General features: G+C 39.0%; 1 protein-coding gene across 5 annotated transcripts in view; it reads right to left on the minus strand.

The window, feature by feature from the left end:
- Dgkh (diacylglycerol kinase eta) overlaps positions 1-27,334 on the minus strand; it is a 192,869-nt gene that overhangs the window by 105,403 nt on the left and 60,132 nt on the right. For all 5 annotated transcript variants that reach the window (XR_009227786.1, XR_009227787.1, XM_046454142.2 and 2 more), the window contains exon 3: positions 705-815. Coding sequence is in view for 3 of the 5 variants with exons in the window: in XM_046454142.2 (XP_046310098.1) it covers positions 705-815 (111 nt within the window). In the remaining 2 variants the exon portion in view is untranslated. The remainder of the gene's footprint in view (positions 1-704; positions 816-27,334) is intronic.

Consider the following 27,334-nt stretch of genomic DNA (forward strand, 5'->3'; position numbering starts at 1 on the left):
TAACTCAACTATTACATAAAATTTATGTTGTCTTGATTTTATTTCAATATGATTTTCATTCTTCTTGCTACTATAATAGAGTAATTATTTTGTGCCAAGTATTATATATGCACTCGATTTGCATTATCACCTTTATGCCTCTTCTCAACAATGAGAAGAAACTGTTAACAACTCCCTTCGTGGGCAGAAAAAGGTTTTTTTTTTTTTTTTTTAGAGAGAGAGAATTTAAATATTTATTTTTTAGTTTTCGGCGGACACAACATCTTTGTTTGTATGTGGTGCTGAGGATTGAACCCGGGCCGCACACACGCCAGGCGAGCGCGCTACCGCTTGAGCCACATCCCCAGCCCCCAGAAAAAGGTTTAAAAGTAAAAAGTAAAAGAAAATTAGAGAAACCAACAATTTGAGTTTATTATAGCTAATACATTATATTTAATATTTTACTTTAATTGGAAGGAAGGAATGGAAGGGCAAGGACAGATGAACTATAACTTTCCTATAAGATGATTCTCAGGGATATGTACAGGGCTGACTGAAATTGACCTCCTAGGGATGAGGTCCAAGATGGATCACATTTTTACCAACACCATACAAAAGTAGGCTCATGCTACCATGAGGCTACAAGACAAAAACAGCTTATACAATCAAATTTTTAAATATATCCACAATCTCAATTCCTTAAAACTAGTATTCACTTGAATTACCTTGGAGTCCTTTGCGTAATAAAGTGTCCGGCCTCGAAGTTTGAAGTAACGCTTTTTCCATCTTTGGAAAGAACTGGTTTGCTTCAATAGCTGTCCTTCTTTGATACTGGTCTGGGTGGAAAGAGAAACACAATGGCACAATTAAAATGAAAACTAAAACCAAATGCAATTCTGAATCAATGATGCAAAATCATTAACATTTTGAATAATATTTTTCATGTCTTACAAATTACAGGAGAATGTTTCTCTCATCACAGTTGAATCAAGGGAGCATGTGAGCAAAGTCCCAAAGAGCAATCATGAATTCAACATGGTTCTCTTCCCTCAAAGAATTCACAAACGGTAATGAAAGACACAGGCACACAAACTAACATTTGTAATACAGTGTGATACACATGTTGTCTAGTATATAGTAAATATGGTAGAGGTGCAGTATATATAATGATTAGGAAAGCACATGGGCTCTGGAGCCAGAAAACTTGTGTTTAATTCCTATCATCACAGGTAGCTGGATCTTGTTAGACAACTTACTAAACTTTTCCATGTTTATATTTACTCAGCGATAAAATAGGAATGTCATCAGGACATACCTTACAAGGTTGGCGCAGGAAATAAATAACTCACACGTAACACCTTAGTCCATGACATATAGTAAGTGTTCGTTAAATGTTAGTTATACAACAAATGTGCATATAAGAACTACGCATGGTGGCCCAGAGAGGGGAACATCAGCTCACCTCAGAGGGAGTCAAAGAGATCCTCCCAGAGCAAGGCTCCACCATGCATCTTGAAAGAGTGTGTCACAATAAAAATGGGAAAGGGAAGGGCATTTTAGGTGTGTGCAAAAGTAAAAAGTTTAAAACAGTATGGACATTGGTGATTCTTTAAGGAACTCCCTGTTAGAAATGCAGCCAAGTGTCTGCAGGGGGGAACAGCAGGAGATACTGCTCAAAGAGGTAGGCAGGGCTCTGTGACTAGACAGGGATCCTGCTAAGTGTTTTTAAAAATGTCAGTTCTCTTCATTGTCACCAATGAAATACGTGGAACTTCCCTGACATCATCCAGTCCCACCTTTTCTCAATCCTCTCCATCCAAAATGGCCACTTTGAAATGGGCATGCATGCTCTTCCTTAGACCTGGGCTCTAGGCCCTCTCTCCTCCTGTTCTGCTCTTCCCTCCAATATCTACCTAGCTAATTTCTTCACCTCCTTCCAGTCTGGACCTTCTCATTGAGACCCACCTCACTGACCGCCTGTTTAATGCTGCAATTGCTCTTGTGCTCCATATCTCCCCATCCTGATCTTATTATCCACCCCCACAAAGTACTTTCCATCTTCTGAAGTATAATGTAATTTACTCATTTATTATGTTTATTGAGCTACCCCTATTAGAATATAAAGTCCCTGAGTTTATTACATCTAATAAAGTTAAATTTAATGTTTCATTTTAATTGGAAGAAAAGGAGAAAGGGAGGAAGGAAGAAAGCGAACTACACTAGAGCCTTCCTGTAAGAGTGTCCTTAAGGGACGTGTCACAAGTCTAGCTCAAACATAGCCCATTTGGTTGGGGTCCAAGATGGCTCAGATTTATAGTGAATTCAATAAAAGAATAATAATGCTATAGTGAACCTCCAAGACCAAAACAGCTGATAGAAACAAAGTTTTAAATCATCCCAATGGATCGAGCACCGATGTACCTCAAGTGCCAAGAACATTGTCTAGCTAGCACATATGACGAGATCTAGATGAATGAATGGCAGATGCTGAGATTAAATGCCATCTGTTTGATTACAGAGTTTATTTGCAACTTTCACACCCTCCTGTCTCTTATTGTCAGTAAGACATAAAATATTGAGAAGTTTGTTGTCTCCAATAAAGTAATTAACTTATATTTTAAGGTTTCCTTCCAAATTCAATGAGAGATTTCTTCTAGAGCTTGCTCTAAGACTGTCCTCCAAGAATCGTGAAATCATTTCAAGTTTAATGGTAATAAAATACTTCTGACACTTCAGAACCAAAGAGCAATTTAGAATCAGATAGTCAGGCTTCCAGTCAGGCTCCCCCACATGCTAACAGTATGAACCTAGGCAAGTCACTCCAATTCTCTGCCCCAGTTTCCTCTCCAAAAATTGGGAACACAGATACCAACTTCACAAGCTTGTTGCATCTAATTTCATAATAAGATAATGTCTGTGGAGCACTTAGCACACTGTCTGGGTTACAGAAAACATTCAATAAGTGGCAGAGAGTGTTATTATTATGATATCATTATGCTATTAAGTTCAGGGAGTATTTCCCAAGCATCAAATTATAAGAGCTTTTGGAAGAAGTAAATAAGTGTTCACAGGCCACTGTCAAGGCAAATAACAGCTACAGTAGATGGAGAGTATCAAGAGATGATGTTATAGGAGACAAGAGCCAGGGTATGCTGGTCACGACAGGCGTCTGCTTTTTATCCTAAGTGCAAAAAGCTAGTGAAACATTTGAAGCAGGAGCAACAATGGGGAAATGGGTGTGAAAAGAAGTGGAAGAACAATTAGGAGTTTGCTATAGAAGGGCAGGGGAGAGACAACAGACACACATTGGGGTTGGGTGGTAGCATCATTCATTGAGATGGAGAGAAATAGAGGCAGCATCCACTTGGCATACCAATATACATGAAGGACAAAAGAGAGGAAGAAAAAAACAGAGAAAAAAATCCATATGCACTTGGCTGGAGCAACCAGGTGCAAAAGACTGGGTTGAGAAAGGGACTGATAAGGAAGGTAAACAGTTTGAGCAATAAAAATTCTGGTTCAAGATTCATGCTCCTTAAATAGTACAATGAGGAGGAAGACTGACATATACTAGAGCAAGCTGGTGAAAAAATGAGCCCATTTGCAGTGACAGCCTCCTGGGGAACACTTTTAACCCAATCACAGAAGCCCTCATTCTGAAATCCCAGGCAAGTGGGAACCATGCACTAACCTACTCAACTGCTACCAGCCCACATGTTAATATCTTCCCAGTGCTGTACCAGGGAGTGGGGGCTGAAGATCTAGGCCCCCAAGACTCCACCTCTAAAAACCCAGAGAGAAACACACAAGTGCTCCTAATTTCATTTTATGATGAAACTGTGCTGTCATATCTCAGATGCTGCCACATCAGAGCTATTTGTTTCCAAATAACTAATCATAGTGCAAAATGTTTTAAGAGAAGCATAAGTCAAAGGTTGCTGTGCATGTCCCTCCTTCCTGCCTTATGTGTGACTAGAAAATTCAGGAATACTTTTTAAGACGGTGGGGATGTCTAGAGTTAAATTACACAATGGGACTTAGGTTCTTGAAAAGTTTAAGGAAAGACAACAGGAAATTCCCCAGGGGAAAAGAACCTCGTCATGGATCTTCAAATTGTACCCATAAAAGAGATCAAGGCACAAGGAGTAAGAATAGACTGGGGCAGGGAACATTTTACTTACTGTAAATTCAAACTTATTCCCAAATTTATTCTCACCTTGAATATAAATCCAAATTATCATAAGTTTTAAAAGTACTGATTGCTGGGTGCCACTCCCAGAGATTCTGATTTGATTAGTCTGAGGTGCAAACCAGGTATCAGGAATTTCGGAATGCTCCAGGTAATTCTTATGTTTGCCATTATGGAGAACCACAGCTAGGGTAGAGTTTAACTGCACATCATCTCAATCAATTACAGTTGGAATCCTGTATTTATGAGTTACCTATCTTTGTATTCAACCAACCACAGATGGAAAGTATTTGGAAAAAACTGCACATATACTGAATATGTATAAACTTTCGCCATTATTCCTTTAAAAATACAACTATTTACATAGCATTTGCACTGTATTATATTGTGTAAGTGATCTAGACATGATTTAAAGTATGTGGGAGAATATGCATCCATTATATGCAAATATTATGCTATTTTATATGGTCTTGAGTCAGAGACATTTGAGTCAATCAAAAGATATCTTCCAAGAAATAAATAAAGATGCTATAAAAAACATATCTTTCAAAATTACTTGGCTAAAGTAATTATAATTCTTACTGTAAATTCAAATTTATTCCCAAAATATACTTAGTCTTTGTTATATTCTCTGAATTCAAAGTAACCCCTATTTATTTATCCTTATTAAAGTGGATGCAGCTAGGCATGGTGGCACATGCCTATAATCCCAGCAGCTCAGGAGGCTGAAGCAGGATGATTGCGAGTTCAAAGCCAGCCTCAGCAAATAGCAAGGCACTAAGTAACTAAGTAAGACCCTGTCTCTAAATAAAATACAAAATAGGGGTGGGGATGTGGCTCAGTGGTTGAGTGCCCCTGAGTCCAAACAGCAAGATACGCTAGTAGGCTAGTCTCCAAAGCTCTCCCTGGAGCTGGATGACATGTTAAGAATTATGGAAAAGGCTGGGGATGTGGCTCAAGCAGTAGCACGCTTGCCTGGCATGCACGGGCGCTGGGTTCAATCCTCAGCACCACATAAAAATAAAATAAAGATTTGTGTCTACCGAAAACTAAAAAATAAATATTAAAAAAATCTCTCTTTCTCTTTAAAAAAAAAGAATTATGGAAAAAGACAGTCTTTTTTGAAGTAGCATGATGAGATGCCGAATCTCACAGGATGACATCTTGAAGCACTCACCCCCCTCATTCTGCTTCCTGTTTTCTTCCATCACTTAGCTTCTCCCTTCAGTCAACAAAACAACATGAAATTTCTGCTAGAAATCATGCAGCCTAGCCAGAAAGAATTATCATGGCTCTCATCAAGAACCTAATTTTCATGCTATACCTCAGAAAGAAAAGTCTGATATATGAACACTTCAAACACACATGGTTGTCACCATAGAAAGGTCCTTATTCTGGCTATTCTGGCTACTTATGAAAAGGACTTCTCAGAGGTAGTGTCCCTGCTGTGGAATCTCCATTCATTGCCAGTCACAGAGGCCATTAATGAAGCTCTAAGGGCTGAAGTGCTGAGTCCCAGGAACCTGGGTACCAAGTAAGAACTAAGAGTACAGGCCAGGCAGGTGGCACATGCCTATAATCCCAGCAGCTCGGGAGGCTGAGGCAGGACGATTGTAAATTCAAAGCCAGCTTCAGCAACTTAGCAAGGGCCTAAGCAACTCAGCAAGACCCTGCCTCTAAATAAAATACTGTAGATGTGGCTTAGTGGTTAACCATCCTTGGGTTCAATCTCCAGTACACAAAAAAAAAAGAATTAGGAATACATTTTTACATGGAAACCACATCATATGCCAGCCATGGTGGCACATGCATGTAATCCCGGCAACTCCAGAGGTTGAAGCAGGAGGACAAAGCAGGTTCATGGCCGGCCTCAGAGCCTCAGCACCTCAGCAAAACAAGGTCTCAAAAAAAAAAAAAAAAAAAAAAGGTAAAAAGGTCTGGGATGTAGTTCGTTGGTACAGCACCCCTGAATTCAATTCCCAATACCAAAACTAGAAAAGAAAGATAGAAACCACATGATCAATATTTGTTCAAATTCTAATACCAGCCTCTCCATAGATGTCATGGTCATGCCTTCCTACTGAGAGAATACACTCTGTCCTCTTTCTTACTGAAACTCAGACAGCAAAGGGCTCCCTTCTCCCCCACTTGTAAACCGAAGCTGTAATGGCAAAAGGGAATTAATCCTGATACAGGTACAAAAAAATTAAATGAGAAGGTAATGGGTAAATTAGGAATTTACTCTCAATTGAGGATCAGTTATATATTGCCTTCACCCCAGACTGGATTGTAAACCACTTGCAGTCTGGATCTGCCTCATTTGCATTTCCATCATGAAGGTTCTATAATATTTAGAGACACTATTTGAACCCAAGGTACTTTCTATATTTCTTTCATGGAAAAAAAATGTGGTCTAAGTTCCAAATAACCAGGCCATAAACAAACTATTTCTGGAACAAAATCTAGCTGTGAGCTGGGGTCTGCATGCAAACAGGCAAAGTAACCTCTGAAACAATGGCTTGTAACTGTAGTTGGATCAAAAAGTCTTTTTAGGATCTAATGAAAGTTATGAAAACTACCTCTCCAGAATGCACACACGTACACACTACAAATTACATACAATTTTAAAGGTTTCATGAATTTTCTGAATTCACCATAACTAAAAATGATGACCTTCACACATCAGGCTGGATGACTTATTGGCTGTTTTTGTTTTTTTCTTTTTAATAAATCAGGCCTTAATATGGGTATGAGTAGCAAACACTAATTTCTTTAACTTTCTCTTCAGTTAGCTTAATAGTTTTTAATAGCATTTGAAACAGCAAGATTTAATATTCTTTAAGACATTAGAGAGCAACAACTAAAATGTTTGGGGTTCCAATTTTCTGTTGGGATCTTAGAAGTAGTTAATTATTACTTCTCATAATCAAACATATTCTAAAATACACAGGTATTATCTAACTTGAACATTTAAATATGCTTATTTATACATTTTGGAAATATGATATTTAAAGACATACTACCTAGTCATATGTATTTGTTGTTCTTCCCAGTAGCATTAAAGAAAAATGTTGTTTTATGACAATGAAAACCTTGCCCCAAGAAAAATTAATTTGAATTAAAATACTAATTCCTTCAACACATTTGAAAATATAATATTTTCATCCTGTGGCTTTGTTTTGTCCTAGTTTATCTTCCATGACTACAGATGTGCAAACCTCAGGGCGACATGTTATTTTCACTCTGTGACTGAGGAAGCTCTTATCACCTACACCTCGACTACCTCAAATAACCAAATGGCAGTTTAGTGTCTCCGTGTCCTATCTAGTTTCATGGTTTGTTGCTTCCTAAAGTGTACTCTTGTGATTCATAAAAGGGCAGTACGTAGAGAGGTTAAAAGAGAACATGGGAAGAAATACAAAGAAACTACAGTAGGAAGTATCAAAGATTGTATTATTAAAGTACCAATGAGTGCTTTCAGAGAGTTATTCTTTTTTAAAAGAAAAAAATCTTGATTTTAAAAAAAACCTTTTATGATTAAAAAGAGAATGTTGCAAGAAAATAAGAAAAGAGGTGTGAAAATCGAGACTTGATCCATTAAATAAAAATAATCATTCACCTGATCAGAAAGTAATACGAAATGTTAGTTTAAAAATAAAAAGATTAGCTGGATGCTGTGGAACACTCCTGTAATACCAGAAGCTCAGGAGGCTGAGACAGAAGGATCACAAGTTCAAGGTCAGCCTCAGCAGTTTATCGAGGCTCTAAGCAACTTAGTGAGACACTGTCTCACAATAAAAAAAAAAAGGGCTAGGGATGTGGTTCAGTGGCTAAATGCCCCTGGGTTAAATCCCTAGTACCTAGATAGACAGACAGATCGATCACATCAAAGAGCAAGGTAACTATACTTAACACTACTGAAATGTTCCTTTATAAATGCTTAGGATGGTGAATGTTATGTTTTAAACCACAATAAAAAGATAAAAAGATTTTAAGACACAGCTAAATAGTCCAGAAGGTCCTTGGAATAGAGGCTAAAAACTCTTTTAAAAGGGAGCAGTATCAGTACCATTTAATCTGGGGAAGTTAGTAACAAGAGAGAAAAGGAAACTACACTGAATATCCCAGAGGAACTGTCTTGCTAGGTTGAGAAGTGAACTTCCACCTGGCACCTACAGCAGGGCTGCTTTTTGGACCCAACTGTAGGTGATCACCAAGGTCATATGAAGGCTCACCTTGGCCTTGACTCAAGGAGCAACTTTGAACTTTGTCATGTTACACAGTACCAAGCTTTTGTTCCTATAAATCAGTTTCACTTCTGTCAAATATTTGCTCAGATTCATTCACACATGAATTCTTTATTTTCCCCCTGATAATGTTTAAGATATCCAAACAGACATGCCTGCTCAATATGGTTTTACTTCAAGACTCTTGGAGGAGAGATATAGGAAAATCCTCTTGTAACTGCCAGGGTGGCCTTGGAAGAGTCACACAGTGAGTGACATTGCCGAAGTGCTAGAGCATCTGAGGTTACCCAGAGTAGAGAACCTAGGATCCTTAAAGGCAGAGTGTTAAAATGTTGTGAAAACCTACTTACCCAGAGAAGAAATCATTTGGAAATTCAACCTATGGAAGTGTGTGTATTGAGATTTTTGTAAAGTTCTGTCTGAGGCAATGAAGTAGAAAAGTTAATGTTTGGTCTATGTATGTTATAGAAGCATTGTTAGGAGAAAGCACAAATAACCCACTTCATTCTCCATGTGGTTATTAAGGTAATTTTCTAAAATAAAAGCTTGATTATATTGTGCACTGCTCAAAGCCATTGGTTGGTTCTCTTTTGCTTTAAGCCTCAAGTCCCACTGGTATCACAGAAGAAGGAACAGGATGCTTTCCACTGCCTGCCTCTCTCCATGCTGCTTTCTCTGCCCCTTTCTCTCTCCTCAGTTTCTCTGTCTTGAAATCTCCTAGTCATCTCAACTCTTTTCCAGTACTACAGCCCTGTAAAGGGTCCCAGCTGAGCTCCAGGAAGAAGCAGCCCCTCTCACCTTCACCCCTCTAAAGCACTCCCTTCTGTATCTGTGGAATAGCACCTAAGACACCAAATGACATCCTTTTACATGTTTATGACTGCAGGAGGCTGTGGCCTTCATAAGGACTGTGTCCAACCCATTTTTAAACCAACACCATCTAACACATTAGGAGACACATCATAGGGCCTCCCTGAATAAAGCTGTGGAGTTGAACTTAACAACTTTGAGTGATAGTGTAAGATGATCTGTAAAGAAATTGAATTTTGGGGGGCTGGGGTTGTGGCTCAGTGGTAGAGCACTTACCTAGCCTGTGTGAGGCACTGGGTTCCATTATCAGCACCACATAAAAATAAATAAATAAAGGTCCATTGACAACTAAAAAAAATATATTTAAAAATTTTTTTAAAAAAACTGAATTTGAGGCTGGGATTATAGCCCAGTGGTAGAGTGCTCGCCTTGTGAAAGGCGCTGGGTTCCATCCTCAGCACCACATTAAAAAAAATAATAATAAAGGCACTGTGTTCATAAAAAAGAAAAAAAAGAAACTGGTTTTTTAAAAAAGGAAAAAATCAGAAAACAAGAAAGCATGGGCACCCGATTGAGGGGAAGTTTTATCAGTGAGTAAACAAGAAATGGTGACTAGAGGTAATATTAAGGTTTCTAGGTTCAGCAGTGGGGAGCAGGGAGCTTGCTTCTTTCCAGGTACAAAACAGTAGCTGAAGCAGTATACAATTTTGCATGTGCTCCTGGGGGGCGGGGGTGTCCTGGGGGAAAAGCTAGGGAAAGACAGACAAAGGGACAGAATATGTCTGTCTGCACTGATTTTAAGAGTATGGCTCATTCAGAGATGTCCCTTAAGTCGTCACTTTCAGGGCAAATAATTTGTTTTTTCCTACACAACTCTTAGGTTCCTTTTTCATCTTGTATAAGCATGGATCAATCTTCTGCAATGTGTGAAGATTGCATGGGGAATATGAAGATGTGCAAGACAGAGTCCTTGTCTTTGTGGGTTTACAAACTTCTCTGTGTTATAACATACAAACCATTAATCTTAAATGTTGAAAAAAAGAAAAGAAAAAGAGAAAAAATGTTCTTGCTTTCCTCTAAGGAATGTGATGTAAAAGATTCACATGAAAGTTAATCCTTAAAATAAAACTACTGTTTATAAATGGCTAAACAAATAGTTTTTTTAAATATAGTTTTTTTTAATATTCTTAGTTGTAGATAGACACATGCCTTTTATTTTATTCATTTATTTTTATGTGATGCTGAGGATTGAACCCAGGGCCTTACACGTGCTAGGCAAGCGCTCTACCACTGAGCCACAACCCCAGCTCTAAACAAATACTTTTTATAAAAGAAGCATAACAAAAATTATTAATTTGTCACAGCTCTAGCACATACAATCATGTAATTAAAGTGTGGTTAAGAAAAAAATGGGGAAAAATGGGGTTCCACAAATTTCAAAATAAGTACACCAAATGAAGAAACAGTGAATTATTGTTTTAAATCACAACATTATAGTCAACACTAGTGGTCAACAAGAATAACAAATTAGAGCTATTAACAAATTAAAGAAATAGTTATGATCAGGAAGTTATTATTTAGAATCTGTTAAAAAATAAGTCTTATATTTTAATTTTGTTTTCCTCACAATTTCCAGGATGATGGATAAATTCACCTCTCCCCTCACAAATGGGCTTAGAAACATTTACATGTAATGGACAATTAGTCATATAACCTGGAAGATATTGGCTTAGTACTATCTGATCCTTTCAAAAAAATCAATAAAGCCATAGAGATACTAACTGCAATCTAATAACTCAGTTTCCAAATGCTAAAAACAAAAAAAGTAAATAAATTTGGCTTTTTTTGCCCTCAAAAATTAAGCTTTAAGTGCTTAGTTTAAATAATAAACTTAAATGGCTTTAAAAGTTGAAAGAACTCATCAGCTACTTTTCTGAGACCATCTGTAGTTCAATGTCTTAAAGCTGTGAAATTGTTCACTTTATGGTCCTTGTTTAGAGCAAATAAAAGTAATTTCTCTTTTAAGTCACATATACATGAGCACTCAGGGATTTCATCTAAATTTTCAGAAATGCTTATGTATTACAGGTTGAAGTTGCTTAAATGGAATACTACTACTACTCTGAAGCCCCAAGGAGAATGAACTTTAAAAAGAGTCATTTGAAGCCTTTTGTATAGCTAAAAATCTTTGAAAAATCAGTTATTGTCTGATTTATCTAATTAGTGTAAATTTCAATTTATTGGCTTTGGATGAGAACATTAAATAGGTGTGGTAAAGTGCAACGATCAGTATGATTCATAATTTTTACAGATGCCTTCAAAAATTCCAGAAAAATCTTTAGCTCCCACTGGTCTTGCCCCAGCAGGACCTTTCACTTCTTTTTTAGGGAATGGAATTTGGTGTGATGAGAGCAATGGTCAGGGGATTTTCAATACTCTACATTTTACACATATCTCACTTTCTCCCTATCTTTTCTGACTATGGCCTATTCTATCCTCCCAGAGAATTTTTCTTTGCCCTATATGTTTCCTTATTCCTTTATCATATAAGCTCCAGGAAGGCTCTTATGCCTTCCTGGGAGTCTTACAGAACCTATTGACATCATGGGTCTGTTTGTCCATCTTTAATGGTGAACCTTTTAATCTCTGAAGTGGAAATGATATCTTGATAACTGCCTATCACTACATGTTATGATGATGTGTGAGGCAACAGATAAGAAAAAAGCCATAATTCTTTTAAAAGGTAGTATGTCACAAAATCATCATCCACACTGGTTCTCATCATAAGCCTTGCTTTATGGAACAGCATTTTTGTTTGTTTGTTTTGGTACCAGGGATTGAATCCAGGGGCACCTAACCACTGATCCATATTCCCATCCCTTTTTATTTTGAGATAGGCTCTTTCTAAGTTGCTTAGGGCCTCATAAATTGATGAGGCTGGCCTTGAACTTGCAAACTTCCTGCCTCAGCCTCCCAGCTGCTGTGATTACAGGTGTGCATCACTGAAAAGCTTTCATTTCTTAAATCTATCCTTTTCCACTCTTCCTGTCACTGCCCTAGACAAAGCTCCTGTAACGCCCTTGAACTCAGCACTCCCCTAAATGTTCTCCATGCTGTCGATTTTTCCCGCCATGAGTCCATTTTTCCCACTGTAGACAGAATTACTCAAATAAAGATGTGATTCCACCAAACTCTGGTTTAGTATGTTCAATGGTTTTCCAACACCCACAGTATAATACCAGGCTTCTTCTTCTTCTTCTTTTTTTTTTTTTTTTCAAAATGGCCTCTTCATTCAGCAAAAATATATTCTCAACATCTCTATAATTCCAGATTTCTAAGCTGGGTATACAAGATTTACTTCCACAATAACTCACCTTATTTAACAGCCTCATCATCAGCAATCTCCCTCTAAGTTCACCCAATGGAATAGTACTAGCTTGTCCCCAAATAAGCACACTTCCCAATGTCCAATCATGTTTATGAGCTCTTCTTTCTACTCCACATTGTCTTCTACTTCTCTTCTAAACCCCTTCCTCATCTATCATCTCTCCTTGGCTCAGGCCACCATCAGGTCCTTGGTGCACCCAGAGCACTAGGTTCATGCATAATTTACTGCATAAATCATGCTGCATAGGAACTTTTCAAATGTATGTTTCTCTCCTATAAGATGGAGACTTTTAAAGGACAGAAACTGTATCTCATTTATTTTTCCATCCCACATACTGCAATTATCTGATATTTAGAAAATAATTACTACATGTTAATTGATTCATCGAATACTCAGGAAAAAAAGTAATTCACAGATTTTATTTTGACTGACAGGAATTGAAGGAACCAAATGAGGGAATATATTTAAATTTTTCTTTCCATCCAAGTCAACATACTGGCAAAAAGTAAAAAAGAAATAGACCTGACTGCTGAAAATAGCCCTAGCTCTGTGACCTCAAATAAGTAATAGCAGCTTTGAACCTAAGTCTCCCCTTCTGGAAGGTGGGGATAAATATCATCTGCTCTGTATTACTCAGAGGTTTTAGGATCAAACAAAATGACATACAAATGCCTCATAAACTCTCAAATGCTATGTAAATACAAAGTATCGTAAGTGAGGTACTATTTTAGCATGTCATACTTTTGGGAAAGGGTGTTTTAAATAAAGAGATAACCATTCTGAACAAGGGCCTATTGCTTCTATTCAGAGAAAGTGTCACACAAAACCTGTGTTTAATCACACCAAGGATCCAATCCTCAAATGTACAAGGCTTCCTGGTTTAAGTATGAAAGTGGAAATCAATCATGAAATTGTATTTGACATAGTAATGGAGAAGAGTTTACAACATGCTACATTACTCTTTTACTTCTTAGAGCACTGATCTTATTTTTTTTAGTAAGAATTAGGAAATGACTAGTGCTGCTACTGCTCCACTGCACACCACTGGCTCTTCAAAAGTCAAGCAGCCCCAAACTGACATATCTGTCCCTCGCCCTGCCTGGGAGCTCAGCAAGAGCAGGGATCGTGCCCGCCTTGTTCACCACTGTAGAACCAGCACTCTTCACGGTTCTTGGCCCTGATAATACCTCTCAATCGTTATTTACTGAACAAGTGAATCAGTGAACACTGGCATGCAGATAAAGCCACTGAAATAGTCATTCGGTGGAATCTGGAACAGCAGACCAACTCTAAGAGCTCCTGAAGGGACAACCGAGGCAGGAAACCCAGCAGCATTCTGAGAACAAGATCCAGAGATGCCCTTGTGGCCAGCCATCTTACTTATCTGCAAATTCCCCCATGACAAATATAAACATTTGACTGTTGACTATTCCGGGATTGTTTTTTTCTTTTAACCCCCAAATTAAAAGTCATTTTCTTTTTATTCACTGTCATTTCATCATTATCAAGGGAGGTCATCTATCTTGTCAGCATTAATATTGTCTTCGTTCAGGTGGAATACAGAAGAGATCCATTTATATCAGTAGATAGTGAAATTAAAGGGATAGTAGGTTTTTCTGTCCTTCTGTATTTATCCAACAGTTAACACTTACATAATTTTGGTTGGCAGGCAGTCAAATGCAAACCACAGAGCCGCACATCTCTAAAACTAGGAGTCTGGCTTCATTTTAAGTTTGCACTTTAATGTACTAGGTCTTCTGTCATAATGTGGCTCTTTTTCTTTTCTGAGTCCTTATGGATTTTTTTTGTATGAATATAAAATAAGAACTATCTCCCGCTGCAACATGCCAGAGCTCGATTCTGGATGGGCAATGCTGCTCATGCTCTGGAAGGTGAGCCGTTGATTCTGATTCAGGCTGTCGACCTCTTTCATCAGCCACATGTGAAACTGCTTCAAGCCTGGCTTTTCTCTCAGCCTCCAAAACTTCCCACCCGTTCCTTCTGAATCCAGACCCTTTGTGCCTTCTATCACTCTTTCCTCTCCTAACTCGTACCCTGCTGGGGCTGGGATTGTGGCTCAGAGGTAGAGCATTCGCCTGGCACTCTCTCCATGTTCCCTTCCCTCTGTTCTACTGATATTTCTGCTTTCAGTAGCACTTTGAGTCCTTCTTTTCATTCTTCTTTAATTAACATCATTCAATATAGCCATTTACTCTTACTGGACTCTCAGAATTTAAAAAATCTGGTGTCGGAAACTTCCTAAAAGACACATATAGTAAAATATTGTATCTCTCCACTCAAAATGTTTCTTTCCTTTTGAGGGAGCTCCATTCCTATGCCCCCCCACCCAGAGTGGGGAGATGACTTGAGTTTAATAACTAAGCATGCTCATTCAAGCTCTTCCCATCTCCCTCTTGAGAGTCAGCTGCTCATAAGAAACCAAGTTACAATTGACTATAATTTAGATTTAAACCAGATTTCATAGCAGATGAACACTAGAATAAGATCTGTGACTGAGGAAATAAGAGCTGTAGTGGGAGCTAGCTGGCCACCATCAAGTGCTGGGACCTGCCGGCAGGGAGTGGAGAGGTGTGTCTCTGCTCCCTTATCCCCCTTTCCAAATATGTCTCTAGATCTATACTGCCACCCAAAGTCAGCACTGGCACCAGTCTATCCCAGCCAGGAAAGCAAAGGCTGGAGTGGAACTATCCAGGGGAAAAATGAGGACAAATTTAAGTGAGTGAATCCCTATTTATAGAAGAATGGAGATAAGAGAAGTTTCTGGAACCAATATTTATTGAAAATGCAATAATGGTGCTTTGTGACTTACAACATCACAAATAGTTCCCTTTATAAAAGCTGCCATTGGAGCCATGTTCTCAAGCACTTTTGTGTTTCAGAATAATCTGAGGAGGTTTTCCCAAATATATTCGACCAGGCACTTTGCAGAGGTAAATCCAGAACCTAACCAGCTCAGCCTCCCTACTAGAGGGTATTGGGGGAATTTTACAGCTCTGTGAAATCTAGTTCAAAAACCACGAGACATTTAATATTGCAGATATGTGATATTCTGGAAGTTTGTATAACAGTTTCATTTGTTCTCTTTCTCAGAAAAATAAGCAACCACTATTTATTTTATAGTTTTCCTAGAAGTAATTGCTCACTTTTACACATAAAGCACACACTCCCAGACAGACACTTTCTGGCCGTATTGTCTGAATATGTGATGACAGAACGCTGTCGTCTGACCACCCACTGTTCCCTGGCAGCTGGTCCCCTCTCACACCGCACATGCCAGTGGCTGTTAAGTCAGCCTATGAAACTCTGAATAGGTCTGTGGCTCTGCAGTTTTTCATCCAATTTTTCATACATAACCCAATAGCAGAAAAGCCTCAATACCACAATTCCCTATTTAAGAAGAAAAAAATTCAATTTTCCAAACAAAAGCCAGTGAAGCTGCATGCTCCATAACCCTGGTTAGGTCTACCCCTTGAGAAACTGGAGGAAACATATGAAATGTAATGAGGAAGCAATGGTTTCCCCATGCATACAGAACTATTCTAAAGACCTCTGGACATATTCACAATATCTTCATAATTTTGTTTAAAATACCATAAAATCCAATATCTAGGATACTTATGTTTAAGTATAAATTAATGCATTCTAAAGCAAAACAATGGAGATTATCCAACATATTCTGGTTACCCTTTATACCAATAAACTCTCCCATTGGAGAATACTTTGTCCATTGTAAAGGTTTATAGTTTTTCTTGAGAAAAGCTATTAAGATAAAATTACCTTTTGAGACTCTAGTCATTTTGTGAATATTTTTAATTCCTAAAAATAAACTCCCTCTCCATTTTTAATATGTACCTTCTTTACAGAGGTTTCTGAGTATAATTTTCTAATTAATATTAGAGAGAGAAAAATACATGGTTTTGTAAAGTGCTATTATACTAAGAAGGTTTAAAATATTAGCAGTATATAAATGTAATATCAGCCTTTTTTCATAAGTACAATAAACTACAATCTTTCCACAAGGTGGCAGTGGCGTTATACTAATGCTCAGGATTTTCTTCTAGTGCTGTGAACAGTTGGGCCTTTTTTTTTTTTTCCCCCAGAGTTACATAAATCCTTGCCCGTAATTCATGAGTGGCATATAAGTAACTATGTTGTAAAGAGGTTTAAAAAAAAAATAAAAAAACTATCCTTCCAATTCTGAATTAACTTCTTCCTTTATCAAACGCCCCAACTCCCAAGAATAATCTCTTTGCCCACACATGACATTTTGATGGAACCACTTTCCCACATGGCCAGAATGATACAACTATTTTGATGTAGGGGCATCTTGATGTGGCCCCAAATAACTACTAACCATTAAATTTATTATTTTTTTTATCCAGTAACTAAAGTGCAAAACAGATAAGCTCACACCATTCCTGAGACTCATGATGCTACCACACACCCAGTGCTCTCAATTTCAGGATGTAGGCCAGGGATAAGGGAGGAATTAGAGGGGGTAATTGTGTGGTCAAGGATGGGCAGGGAACTGACAGCATAATCACATAAATCCAAGAGTCATCATTACCTTGTATATTTTATCTCAGAACGGGCCATTAAAAGAATCAGCTTATTTTCTGTAATTTTAATCAAATTTTCAATATTTTGCTTCTCAAGTTTTATAGTTCTTCCCCCAGATACCACCTGGGTCCTGATTACATAGGAAATTCTCACTTAGAAATCAGCTGGGCACCTGATAGGCAGACTTACAAAGAGACACACATATACATTATTATTTAAAATCATAAATTCTACTCCAGTGATGGTTTTGATAAGCTGATACCCTTAAAAAGATAATCCAGGTTTTAAAAATATCTTAATTGTTCACCAAAAAAAAACAGAATAAAATTTGATGGTCTTCTGTGATTACGATGAAGCAGATGAAATGCAGTCAGAGATAAAGTCTGTGCAAATGGTTAGATAAAGCAGCAAAACACACACACACACACACACACACACACACACACCCCAACATGGGCTCTAGCCTCGGGTCCTGACAGTGTGTTGCTTCATCTGGATTCATCTCTAGTTTTCCATTTATTCCTTCTCTGAGATCTTCCCTATATAACTCCATCCCTGGCCAGAAAAATGTAACCCCTCACTCCCTCATGCTACTCCTGCACATTGTCCTTACTTCTGTGTTTGTATCATAGTGCAATAATTTGTCTACATAATGCACATGGGTACAGAGCTATGGCCTGGGTTCTAATCTTAGCCATGTGGCTGGCTAATTGTTGAAAACCTTGAGCAAATTATTGAATCTTCCTGTGTCTCAGTTTCTTCTTCTTTATGGATAACAACAACTAACAACTAGCTCACTGGGGTATTGTGAGGGCTATATGGGTCAATGCACATGAAGTATTTGCAACAGTTCTTGACACACAGTGCTCTGTGATTATTAGTTGCTCCTGTGTTATTCTTGCTTCTCTCCTTTACTGGACAAGCAACTTCCAGAGTGAGGATCTGGATGTTGAAACCATGTGATGTTTTAATACATGTAAACATACTAATGCTTAAATCACATGCTTCCTTCATCTTTGCATCCCCGGTCCTAGCACTATGTCTAGCACCTCAGTGGCACTTAAAACTTATTTGTCAAACTAAACAGAACTTTCCTGTCTTATCTAATTGTTCTCTCTCCATCTATTCTCCCCAGCCTTGGCATGAAGAGAGGTAAAAACTTTTTTTACTTCTTGACTACATCCCAGGCAACAAGCTATGCTTTCCTCCCCATGATTCCAAACTTCTTTTAAAACGTACCATACTCCTGCTGCCTCCTTCCTTGGCTTCTGCCTTACTGCTGCAAGACAGTTTTCCCTCTTTCCTTTTCAAGAAAACTGCCCCTTAGCTATTTCTAGTTATAGCCTGCATGCAAATCTCTGAGTGAACTCCTTTCCATAGTTCCAATTATTTCTCTCTCTCTCTCTCTCTCTCTCTCTCTCTCTCTCTCTCTCTCTATATATATATATATATATATATATATATATATATATATATATCTCCTAAAATAAATTTCTACATTTATTCTCAATTTTTCATTCCAGCTCCACTTACTACTATGTCCTCGACATCTCTACCTGGAGATGCTGTCAAAATATCTTAATTGTTCACCTGACACTCAACAAGGACATTTTATTTCATATAATATGCCCTCAGTGCAGCAGGAAAAAAAACACTGGCCTGGCTTCAGGAATCATAAATTCTAACTGTAAACTTCTAGTAAGTGACTCCAGGAAAAAGTCACTTGCTTTCTCTTACCCTGAATGGAACTTAAAATGAATTTCAGCACTTTCCCACTCCTCTTCCTGTGACTCTTCTGTTAGCAGTGGTAGCATTTTCCAAAGCACACAATACCAAAACTTCCAAACTACCTTTTATCTTTGCTTGTCACTTTACTTACTCTGCTATCAAAATGTTGCTTCTATTGCCAGTGCACCAACTCTTGTAGATTTCTTGTTTCTTACTTAGACTCTGGCCATGGCCTCCTTGCAGAGATGCTTCCAGAACCAGCACTCAAAGAAGAACTTCCTTATGGAGAGCAGAGAACAACCACTACCCATCCCACCACCAGCACTAACCCTTCATGGGGAGGATTCTGCTTCTCCTTAAACTTTGACCTAAAACTTTTACTTTTTTTTTAAGTGCGTTTTTAAACTGATACATAACATTTAAAATTTTATATATTTATGGGGTACCATGTGATGTTTCAATACATATATACATACTAATGCTTAAATCAGGTTAAACATATCTATCCCCTCACACATTTATTATTGTGAAAACATTCAAAATCCTTTCTTCTAGCTTTCTGAAATATTCACCCACTGTCATTATCTAGAGTCCCCTCACTGTGCAATAGCACTCAAGAGCTTCTTGCTCCTCTCCCACTGCAACTTAGAATCCACTGACCAATCTTTCCCCATTATTCCCTCCCCCTGCTCTCCTCAGCCTCTGGCAAACACCGTCCTACTGTCACCTTCTGCAAGATCAACTTTTTAAAATTCCGCAACGAGTGAGACCAAGGTACTAGTCTTTCTGTGCCTGGCTTATTTCACATAATGGAATGATCTGCAGTTCCATCCATGTTGTCAAAAATGCCAGGATTTCATACTTTTTGTGGCTTACTAGTTTCACACTGTGTACATAAGGAAAGACAAGACAGAATACAAACAAGATTTTACTCGAGGGCCATAGCTAAAGGAAGGTCACCAGAGAGCATCATTTTAGACAACAGGAAAAACAAAATCCCTCTTGTCAGCACCTGAGAGCACGAAGAAGGACCCCAGGGCCTTCCTTTCTCAGCCTCTCTGTCAGGCATACCAGATGTCCCCTACAGCTAAGGAGCACACCACACTCAAGGTTTTCACAGCAAACCCAGAGGCTGAACCCCCATGCTAAACCATTTACACTTGTCCTAGCAATTCCTGCTTTCACCCACAGGGACGCTGCCTTACTCAGGCAGGCCTCACTGGAATAGCACGACCCTACAAAAGCCACTATGCCTGTGGGCATAACATGAAAAAAAACTTAATTCTTCACACTAGCCCATTAGCCCCAGTCAGTCCTCCATATTCCCTCCCCCCAGAATTGTTTCCTAAAGACACAGGTCTTGGGGCTGGGGTTGTGGCTCAGTGGCAAGAGAACTTGCCTCGCACATGTGAGGCACTGGGTTTGATCCTCAGCACGACATAAAAAATAAACAAATTTTTTAAAAAAGGTAATGTGTCCATCTCCAACTAAAAATATTAAAAAAAAAAAAAGACAGATCTCATCTGGTCACTTCCATGTTCAGAATCTTTGTTGGTTGTACATAAGCCACACAATAAACCCAAACCCCTTCGTTCTGCACTGAAGGTCCTTGTCTCTACCTCCTTGGAGTCCCTCCAGCGGGAGCTTCCACCCCTACTCTCCCTGCAGTGTATGCTCCTGACCTTTCTCTCTAACTGCCACTGGCCAAGTGAGACATACATACTCCTATCTTGGACACTTGAAGTGTCTTTCTACACATCCAGAATACTCTTCCCCAAGACCTTCCATCCCATTGACTTGCCCTTAAATGCCCACTTTTCCAAATGTCACTCAAGCAGAGCTCGCTCATTTGCAATTCCATGCTCCTGGTCCTCACAGAGCCCAATTTGTAAAAAGTAACAGATTCCCACAGGTCAGTGATGTGCTAAGATTATGTTTACTCTAAAAAGCCCTCCCCTTTGTCTCTCCAATATTTTCTGTGGTACATGAATTCTGAAATCCATATCTATATTATGGTATAAAGAGAATATAAATCACAAACAGGTCGAGTTACACACCCAGTCTTTAGAAACTGGTTTAGCCTTTTCCCCCCCTAATCCCCCAGGATACAGATTATTTTATTTCTTCCTTATCCTACCCAGACTCCACTCCACTTGAAAACAGCTGCCTGGAAATAAGTGGGTGTTTTTGTTGTTCTTGGGAAGGAATGAAACATTTCCTTTCCGTCTCTCCAGTTCACAAATCCCTGCATATCACACATGGTTGCCGTCTGTGCAGTTTTCTGCACACACAGTACTTATCCGCTGGGGTTATATAGAGTCTACTGAGGTTATACAGGTCAAGGGAAATACTACACTTTTCCCCTGAAAGGTGAGGCAAATAAAGATTACTTCAACAGATGTCTAAAATATATAGATAGATAGATAGATAGATAGATAGATAGATAGATAGATCCATAAGTGCTAAGGTTAAAAAAATCATATTTGATTATTCACATTATTGTGTTTTACAGCTCTACTCATTCATTAAACACACATTTATTGATATCTACTACAAGCCAGAAACTGCAGTGAGCACTGGATCTACAACAGTAAAGCAAACAGATACAAATGCCTGTCTCCCACATTGAGCTAATGATATAGCAGAGGCCACAGTTAAGATTCTCGAAAGATTTAACATCTGATTTCATTTTACCTACATATAAAAGTATATGTCATCTACTTACAGGTCTTACTAGTTTGTAGGTATAACTAAAAAAAATTTAAAATAAATCTGAAAGTGGCAGGTAGTTTGGGACTTTGTAGGACTACTCCGAGAATGGTTTTCCAGATGAGAAAGCAAGGAGCTACATCAGAGTAGCAGAATCAAAATCCAAACAAGCTTTGAGAAGAGAATTATCACTCACTACCAAAAACATGTCTGTTTTTTTGTTTCTGGTTGATGTCTTTGTGTGTGTGTGTGTGTGTGTGTGTGTGTGTGTGTGTGTGGTGCTGGGGCTTGAACCCAGAGCCTTGTGCATGCAAGGCAAGCACTCTACTAACTGAGCTATATCCCAAGCACTGTTGATTTTTAGTCAAACCTTAGGTCATTGCTGTGGTTTGGAGGTGTCCCCCAAAGTTCATGTGCTAGAAACTTAATCCCCAATGTAGCAGTGTTAAGATGGGTGTGTTTAAAGGGAGAGTTTCCTACAAACAGACCATTTCGGGGCCCCTCTTGTATCTGTCTCTCTACCTCCCTCCTTCCTAGTCTTCTTCCCATCTCCCTTCCTCCTTCTGTCTGCCTTCTATCCTGGAATGATGTTACAGGCCCTCCTCCCAGATGCTGGCCTCTTGATCTTGAATTTGGCAACTCTAATATTCAAGCTATGTTTAAGCCACCCCCACTCACCCCAGACCACCTACCTCTGAACTATCTATCACTGGTGAGAAAGCAGCCCTTATATTATTTAAATCACTATACTTTGGGTTTTGTCACAGCAGGTTAATCTACATATACTATGTTCTTACCATCTAATCTATAGTTAGTCATTTTTTACTACATTAGTTATTATATATAATTCTAGGAATAGGTGCAAGACCACATAACATCCATGTCTTCTTTCCTCATTCCTAACAGAATCCCAAAACAGTATAGGTATCTACTCTTTCTCCATAAATCAGGTGCTTGGGACATGCTGACTCTATTCCTAGCTCTAGCACTTACACATTAACTAATTTAATAAATTGCTCAGGAGGATTCCTTTCCCCTTGCCATCAGCAATTAGTTCAGAGGTGAGAAGCTATCCAATTCCAGTCAAGAAGATGTGAATGGAGGTCTCCAAGAGAGACTGTTTTGGGTATGCCAGCAGAAAGAGCCTGTTTTCTGGCTCTTTCATGGCACCTGGAATTGATTCAGGTACTTTACAGAGGCTGTAGTTAAGCCAGAGAGGAGAGCAAGGCCTTGAGACTCACAGGGAGAGATGAGTAAGAGTCCATCCCTACTCCAAGTGTTCCCATCAATACAATTTAGGGTTTTGGTCACCCATAGTAGATAGCACCCTAACTAATGGAGTATGATAAGAGGCCTCATACAATGTACATAACAAATAAGCCAATTCTAGGGCAGGTACGATGACACACACCTGTAATCCCAGCGGTTCAGGATACTAAAGCAGGAGGATTGTGAGTTCAAAGCCAGCCTCGGCAAAAGCAAGGGGCTAAGCAACTCAGTGAGCCCGTCTCTAAATAAAATACAAAACAGGGCTGGGGATATGGTTCAGTGGTGGAGTGCCCCTGAGTTCAATTCCTGGTACTAAATAAATAAATAAATAAATAAGCTGTTTCTAGAAATGAAAATAATATACTACCCCATCTCAATCAGAATATACTACTCCCATATTAATCATTATAAAAATGGAAGAAACACCTGTAAGTACTATCATCCTAATGATATCCAAGGTCATTGGAACCACTACAGTGAAGAAACCCTATGTGAAAATAACATTCTCCATTTACTTTATTCTTACTTTATAATGGCAATCCACAGGACTAGGAGGCTTCAGATTTCCAAAACTATAAAATCAAGACAAATATGTAACAATCTACTTCTTATGTCAGGCTGTAGTTTATTCCTGGAGAGGAGGCCAAAGTCCCATTTACTTGGTCCACTTCACTTCTGCTGCTTCTCTGCAACTGGACACACTGTGGGTTGTTATTCTTTGACTTCTTAGTACTTAGTACTTAGAGCTTTTCTAGACATTCCATACTCTCATCATATTGTACAGCCACTTCACCAAAACATAGGACTCCACAGAGAACAAGTGGCAACAACCTTTATTGTTTCTCTAAGAGGCTTTAAACTCATTCAGAAGCCCATTCATTTCTAGTCCTGCAGGAAATCTTCTGTTCCAAGACTTTCCCATCATTCATTAAAAAAAAAAAATCAGAAGTCCTTTGGTCACCTTTAGTCATAAAAACAATTTGCATTTCAGCAAAAACATCCAGCCCCAAACTCCAAACTTTATTCTCCCCAACCCCCACCTCCAGGCTTCTCCAAGCACAGCCGGCTTCTCTTGGATCTGCCAGCTGCATCCTTCCATTCATAAGCCAGTGTTTCCTCAAATGGGAACTCTTCATCAGTTCTGCAGAGATTGTCTTACTGGAAACAGTCTTCTGCAGTTATTAGAGCTCAGGCAATCTCCTCTCCCAATGATCAGAATACTGCCTACCTGGGACATCTGCCTCTGGTGACATATCTTGTGCCTCTGCTGTGAAGGGCTCACTATCCCTAGCAGGAAGGACTCATGGGCACAGTCAAATTGTAAGACCATCTGGTCCTCTCCTGGTCCATGGAAGTCAGACCCAGTTGCCTTTTATGAATGAAAGCACAGCTCTGGGATCCCTGTGCAGCTGCCTCTCCTTGTTCTGAAGCCAGCCAGGCAGGTATAGCTTCAACAAGTGTTTGACCTCAAAATGTTTAAAGTCCAAGTTCAGTGTCTCCAAAGACTCCAGAGTACATAAACCAAGTCAAGACAGCCAAGGGGCCTTGTTCCAACCCCTTCACTCAGTTTGAGGTGAGATGGGATCATCTCTTTCCTTGCTGCCTTCTTGGGTCCTGTCTTGGCCTCTTCAGGCTTGATCATACCTTCAAGATGTCCAGCTAAGTGTTGCAAACCTTCACGAAGGAATGTGGGTGTTTTTGCCACTTATTGTTCTGTTTGCAGTGTGTTGGGACCTTGGCCAAAACTGAGACAGAATGAAACCTATTTCAACATCCTGTTTCACTTGTTTTTCCCAACATCCACTATGTCTACCTCCTCCTACATACCCTCCTCCAATAGCGAGGATGGCTTCAGTCTTTCCATCACCACAGCTTTTCTCTTTGCTTTCAAGAATGCTCTTTTTCCATTCTCTTTCTGAATGGTTCTGCCCCACCCATCCCCATCCCAGCTCTTTTTACTTGGGTATTATCTTTTTCTCCATGTCTCTTCTTCTTGCCACTGTCAGACCTCTAGAATCAATTGTCTGCAGTCATCACCTATTTCTTCATCAGAAATTCCTTCTGAACCATCTATCAATATATTTCTCTTCCAGAATCCCTGAAACAGAACTCTCAACTCACCTGTGATAAACACTTTCCAACAGATCTTTCTGCAGTGATGGAAATGTTCTATATCTGCACTGTCTGACCAAACAGCCACCGGCTACGTGTGAATAGTGAGACTGAGAGTCTGAATTTTCCTTGTATGTAATTTCAATTGATTTTCGTTTAAATAGCCACACATGGCCAGTGGCTACTGTTCTAACAACAAAGGTCTCCACAAATCAAATGGCTTGTTCCCCGTTCTCAACCTACCCTAATGCGCTATCACTTGCTACTGCTATTGTTCCTCCAAGAAATTTTCTTGACCCGCCAGTTTCAGAAGACTAGATTTAAAGAATGTGCAATATTAAATCAATGAGTAAAGAGGCCAGTCTGGGCTGAGAAAACAACATGGGCGTATGTAGCACAAAATTAACCAGCAAATGCTGTGTTTTATGGAAAAGGAGATGGAAGTGAAGACCATGATCAGCCCAGAGCAGAGGATAAGGGCAGGGATTAGTGAAGAAGAAAACTGGGTGAACAAGCTAGAGACAGAACACAAGAAATAGGAAGAGAGTTATAGGAGTTAAATAAATTTATAGTTATAGAAATTTATAGTTATAGAAATTTTTTATAGTTATAGAAATTTAGAGTAAAGAAGGTACTTAGAGGTGAAGAAACAAAGGCTTGTTTAATATCACAGATAACTTTGTGGCAAAGCTATATCTAATATCCAGTTCTACTTTCCCCTATAATAGGGTTAGGCCTTTAAAGATTTAGTCAGACTTCAGTGGTTTAAGAAAAGAACTCTGGCAATGTTATGCAAGAGAGTTTGGAAAGGTGAAAGTTAAAAGATGCTGAAAGCAACGATGGTGATCCAAGAGTCAGGGTGGGTTGAATTCCTACAAAGTGATTTTCAAGTAAGTTTAGCAGTGGATTCTCAATCTATAAAACATGTGAGATGTTTTATTAAAGTAAATTCATCTTTAGAGTTAAGTGGGATAAAATTATGTATTTTAAAGTCAATCAATACAAACAAAGTTGCATTTTGGCCTTTTCCCAAACATGAGCTACTGCGGGGAATGAGCAAATTCTTTGCGTTGGTGGTACCCAGTGTTGTGAGTTTTTATACGTGATGTATATGTTTGCCCATGCTGTGTTTCATTACTTTTTTAGAAATATTTTAAAGCATACTAAAACATAAGATTCAAAACAAATGCTTATAGATCCCCTACAGCAGACCTGCAGCCCCCAGAGTTCTGTAGAATGTAGGGTGAAAATCGTTCAATCCCAGATTAGGATACAAGATTCCCAATTCCATCACCCTGCTTTATCATTTTCCTGAGCACTGACCATCTTTGATTATACTACACAATCAACTTATTTATCATACTGTGGTCTCTGCCCACAAAGGCAGGGATTTTCATGTTTTGTTCATTGCTGCCTTCAGTTATTAAACACCTGCCTGGCATGTAGTTGGCACTCAATAAGTATTTATTTGTTGAATGAATAAAGTATCTTGAGTCTCCACCCTTGCCAACCAGTACTGCTTCACAAGCAATGAAATCGCCTTCAGCCCTGCCACTTAACATGTCAGCAACACTAAACCATGGCCAATCCCCTCTGCTATTTCAGGTCTTCTCCCTGGTGGGTTCAGCACTAATTTTCTAAGCTGCCATAAGATCCTTTGCAAACACCTTCCTAACATATCCCATTTCTCCCTGAAATTATCCTTGTCCATGTCTAATGTGCCCATGAAGAAATGTAGGCTCCTTCAGGGGCCTTACTTGCCCCAACACTCTGTGTGATACATGGCACATAGAAGGCACTTGAATAAAATGTTGAGATTCTAGAATTGAATGGACAAATTGGAAACATATTACAAAGGAAGAATCAATGAGCCCTAATTCTTGACTCATAAAGAAACATAGGCAGGATGGGATGAAATCAGCCAGAAGAAAAAACCTTTATGGTTACTTGCAAGCTTGTGACTCTATGAACTGAAGATAAGGAGCTCAATTTTATTTTTGATTTGCTTTTTTTCGCGGGGGGGGTGTTTCTGTTTGTTTGTTGTTATTTGTTTGTTTGGGTAACAAGTATTGAACCCAGAGGAGCTGAACCACTGAGCCACATCCCCAGACCTTTTTATTTTTTTATTTTGAGACAAGGTCTTGCTAAGTTGCTTAGGATCTCACTAAGTTGCTGAGGCTGGCTTTGAACTTACGATCTTCCTGCCTCAGCCTCCTGAGTTGCTAGGATTACAGGTGTGCACCATCATGCTTGGGGAGGAGCTCAATTTTAAATATACATTTGTGACTAAAGACTACCCCGGCAGAAAAAAAGCTATCCCGG

Source organism: Marmota monax, unplaced genomic scaffold (genome assembly GCF_021218885.2).
Source record: "Marmota monax isolate L192 unplaced genomic scaffold, Marmota_monax_Labrador192_F-V1.1 WCK01_AAM20220418_F8-fsc00011, whole genome shotgun sequence".
NCBI classification, from domain to species: domain Eukaryota; kingdom Metazoa; phylum Chordata; class Mammalia; order Rodentia; family Sciuridae; genus Marmota; species Marmota monax.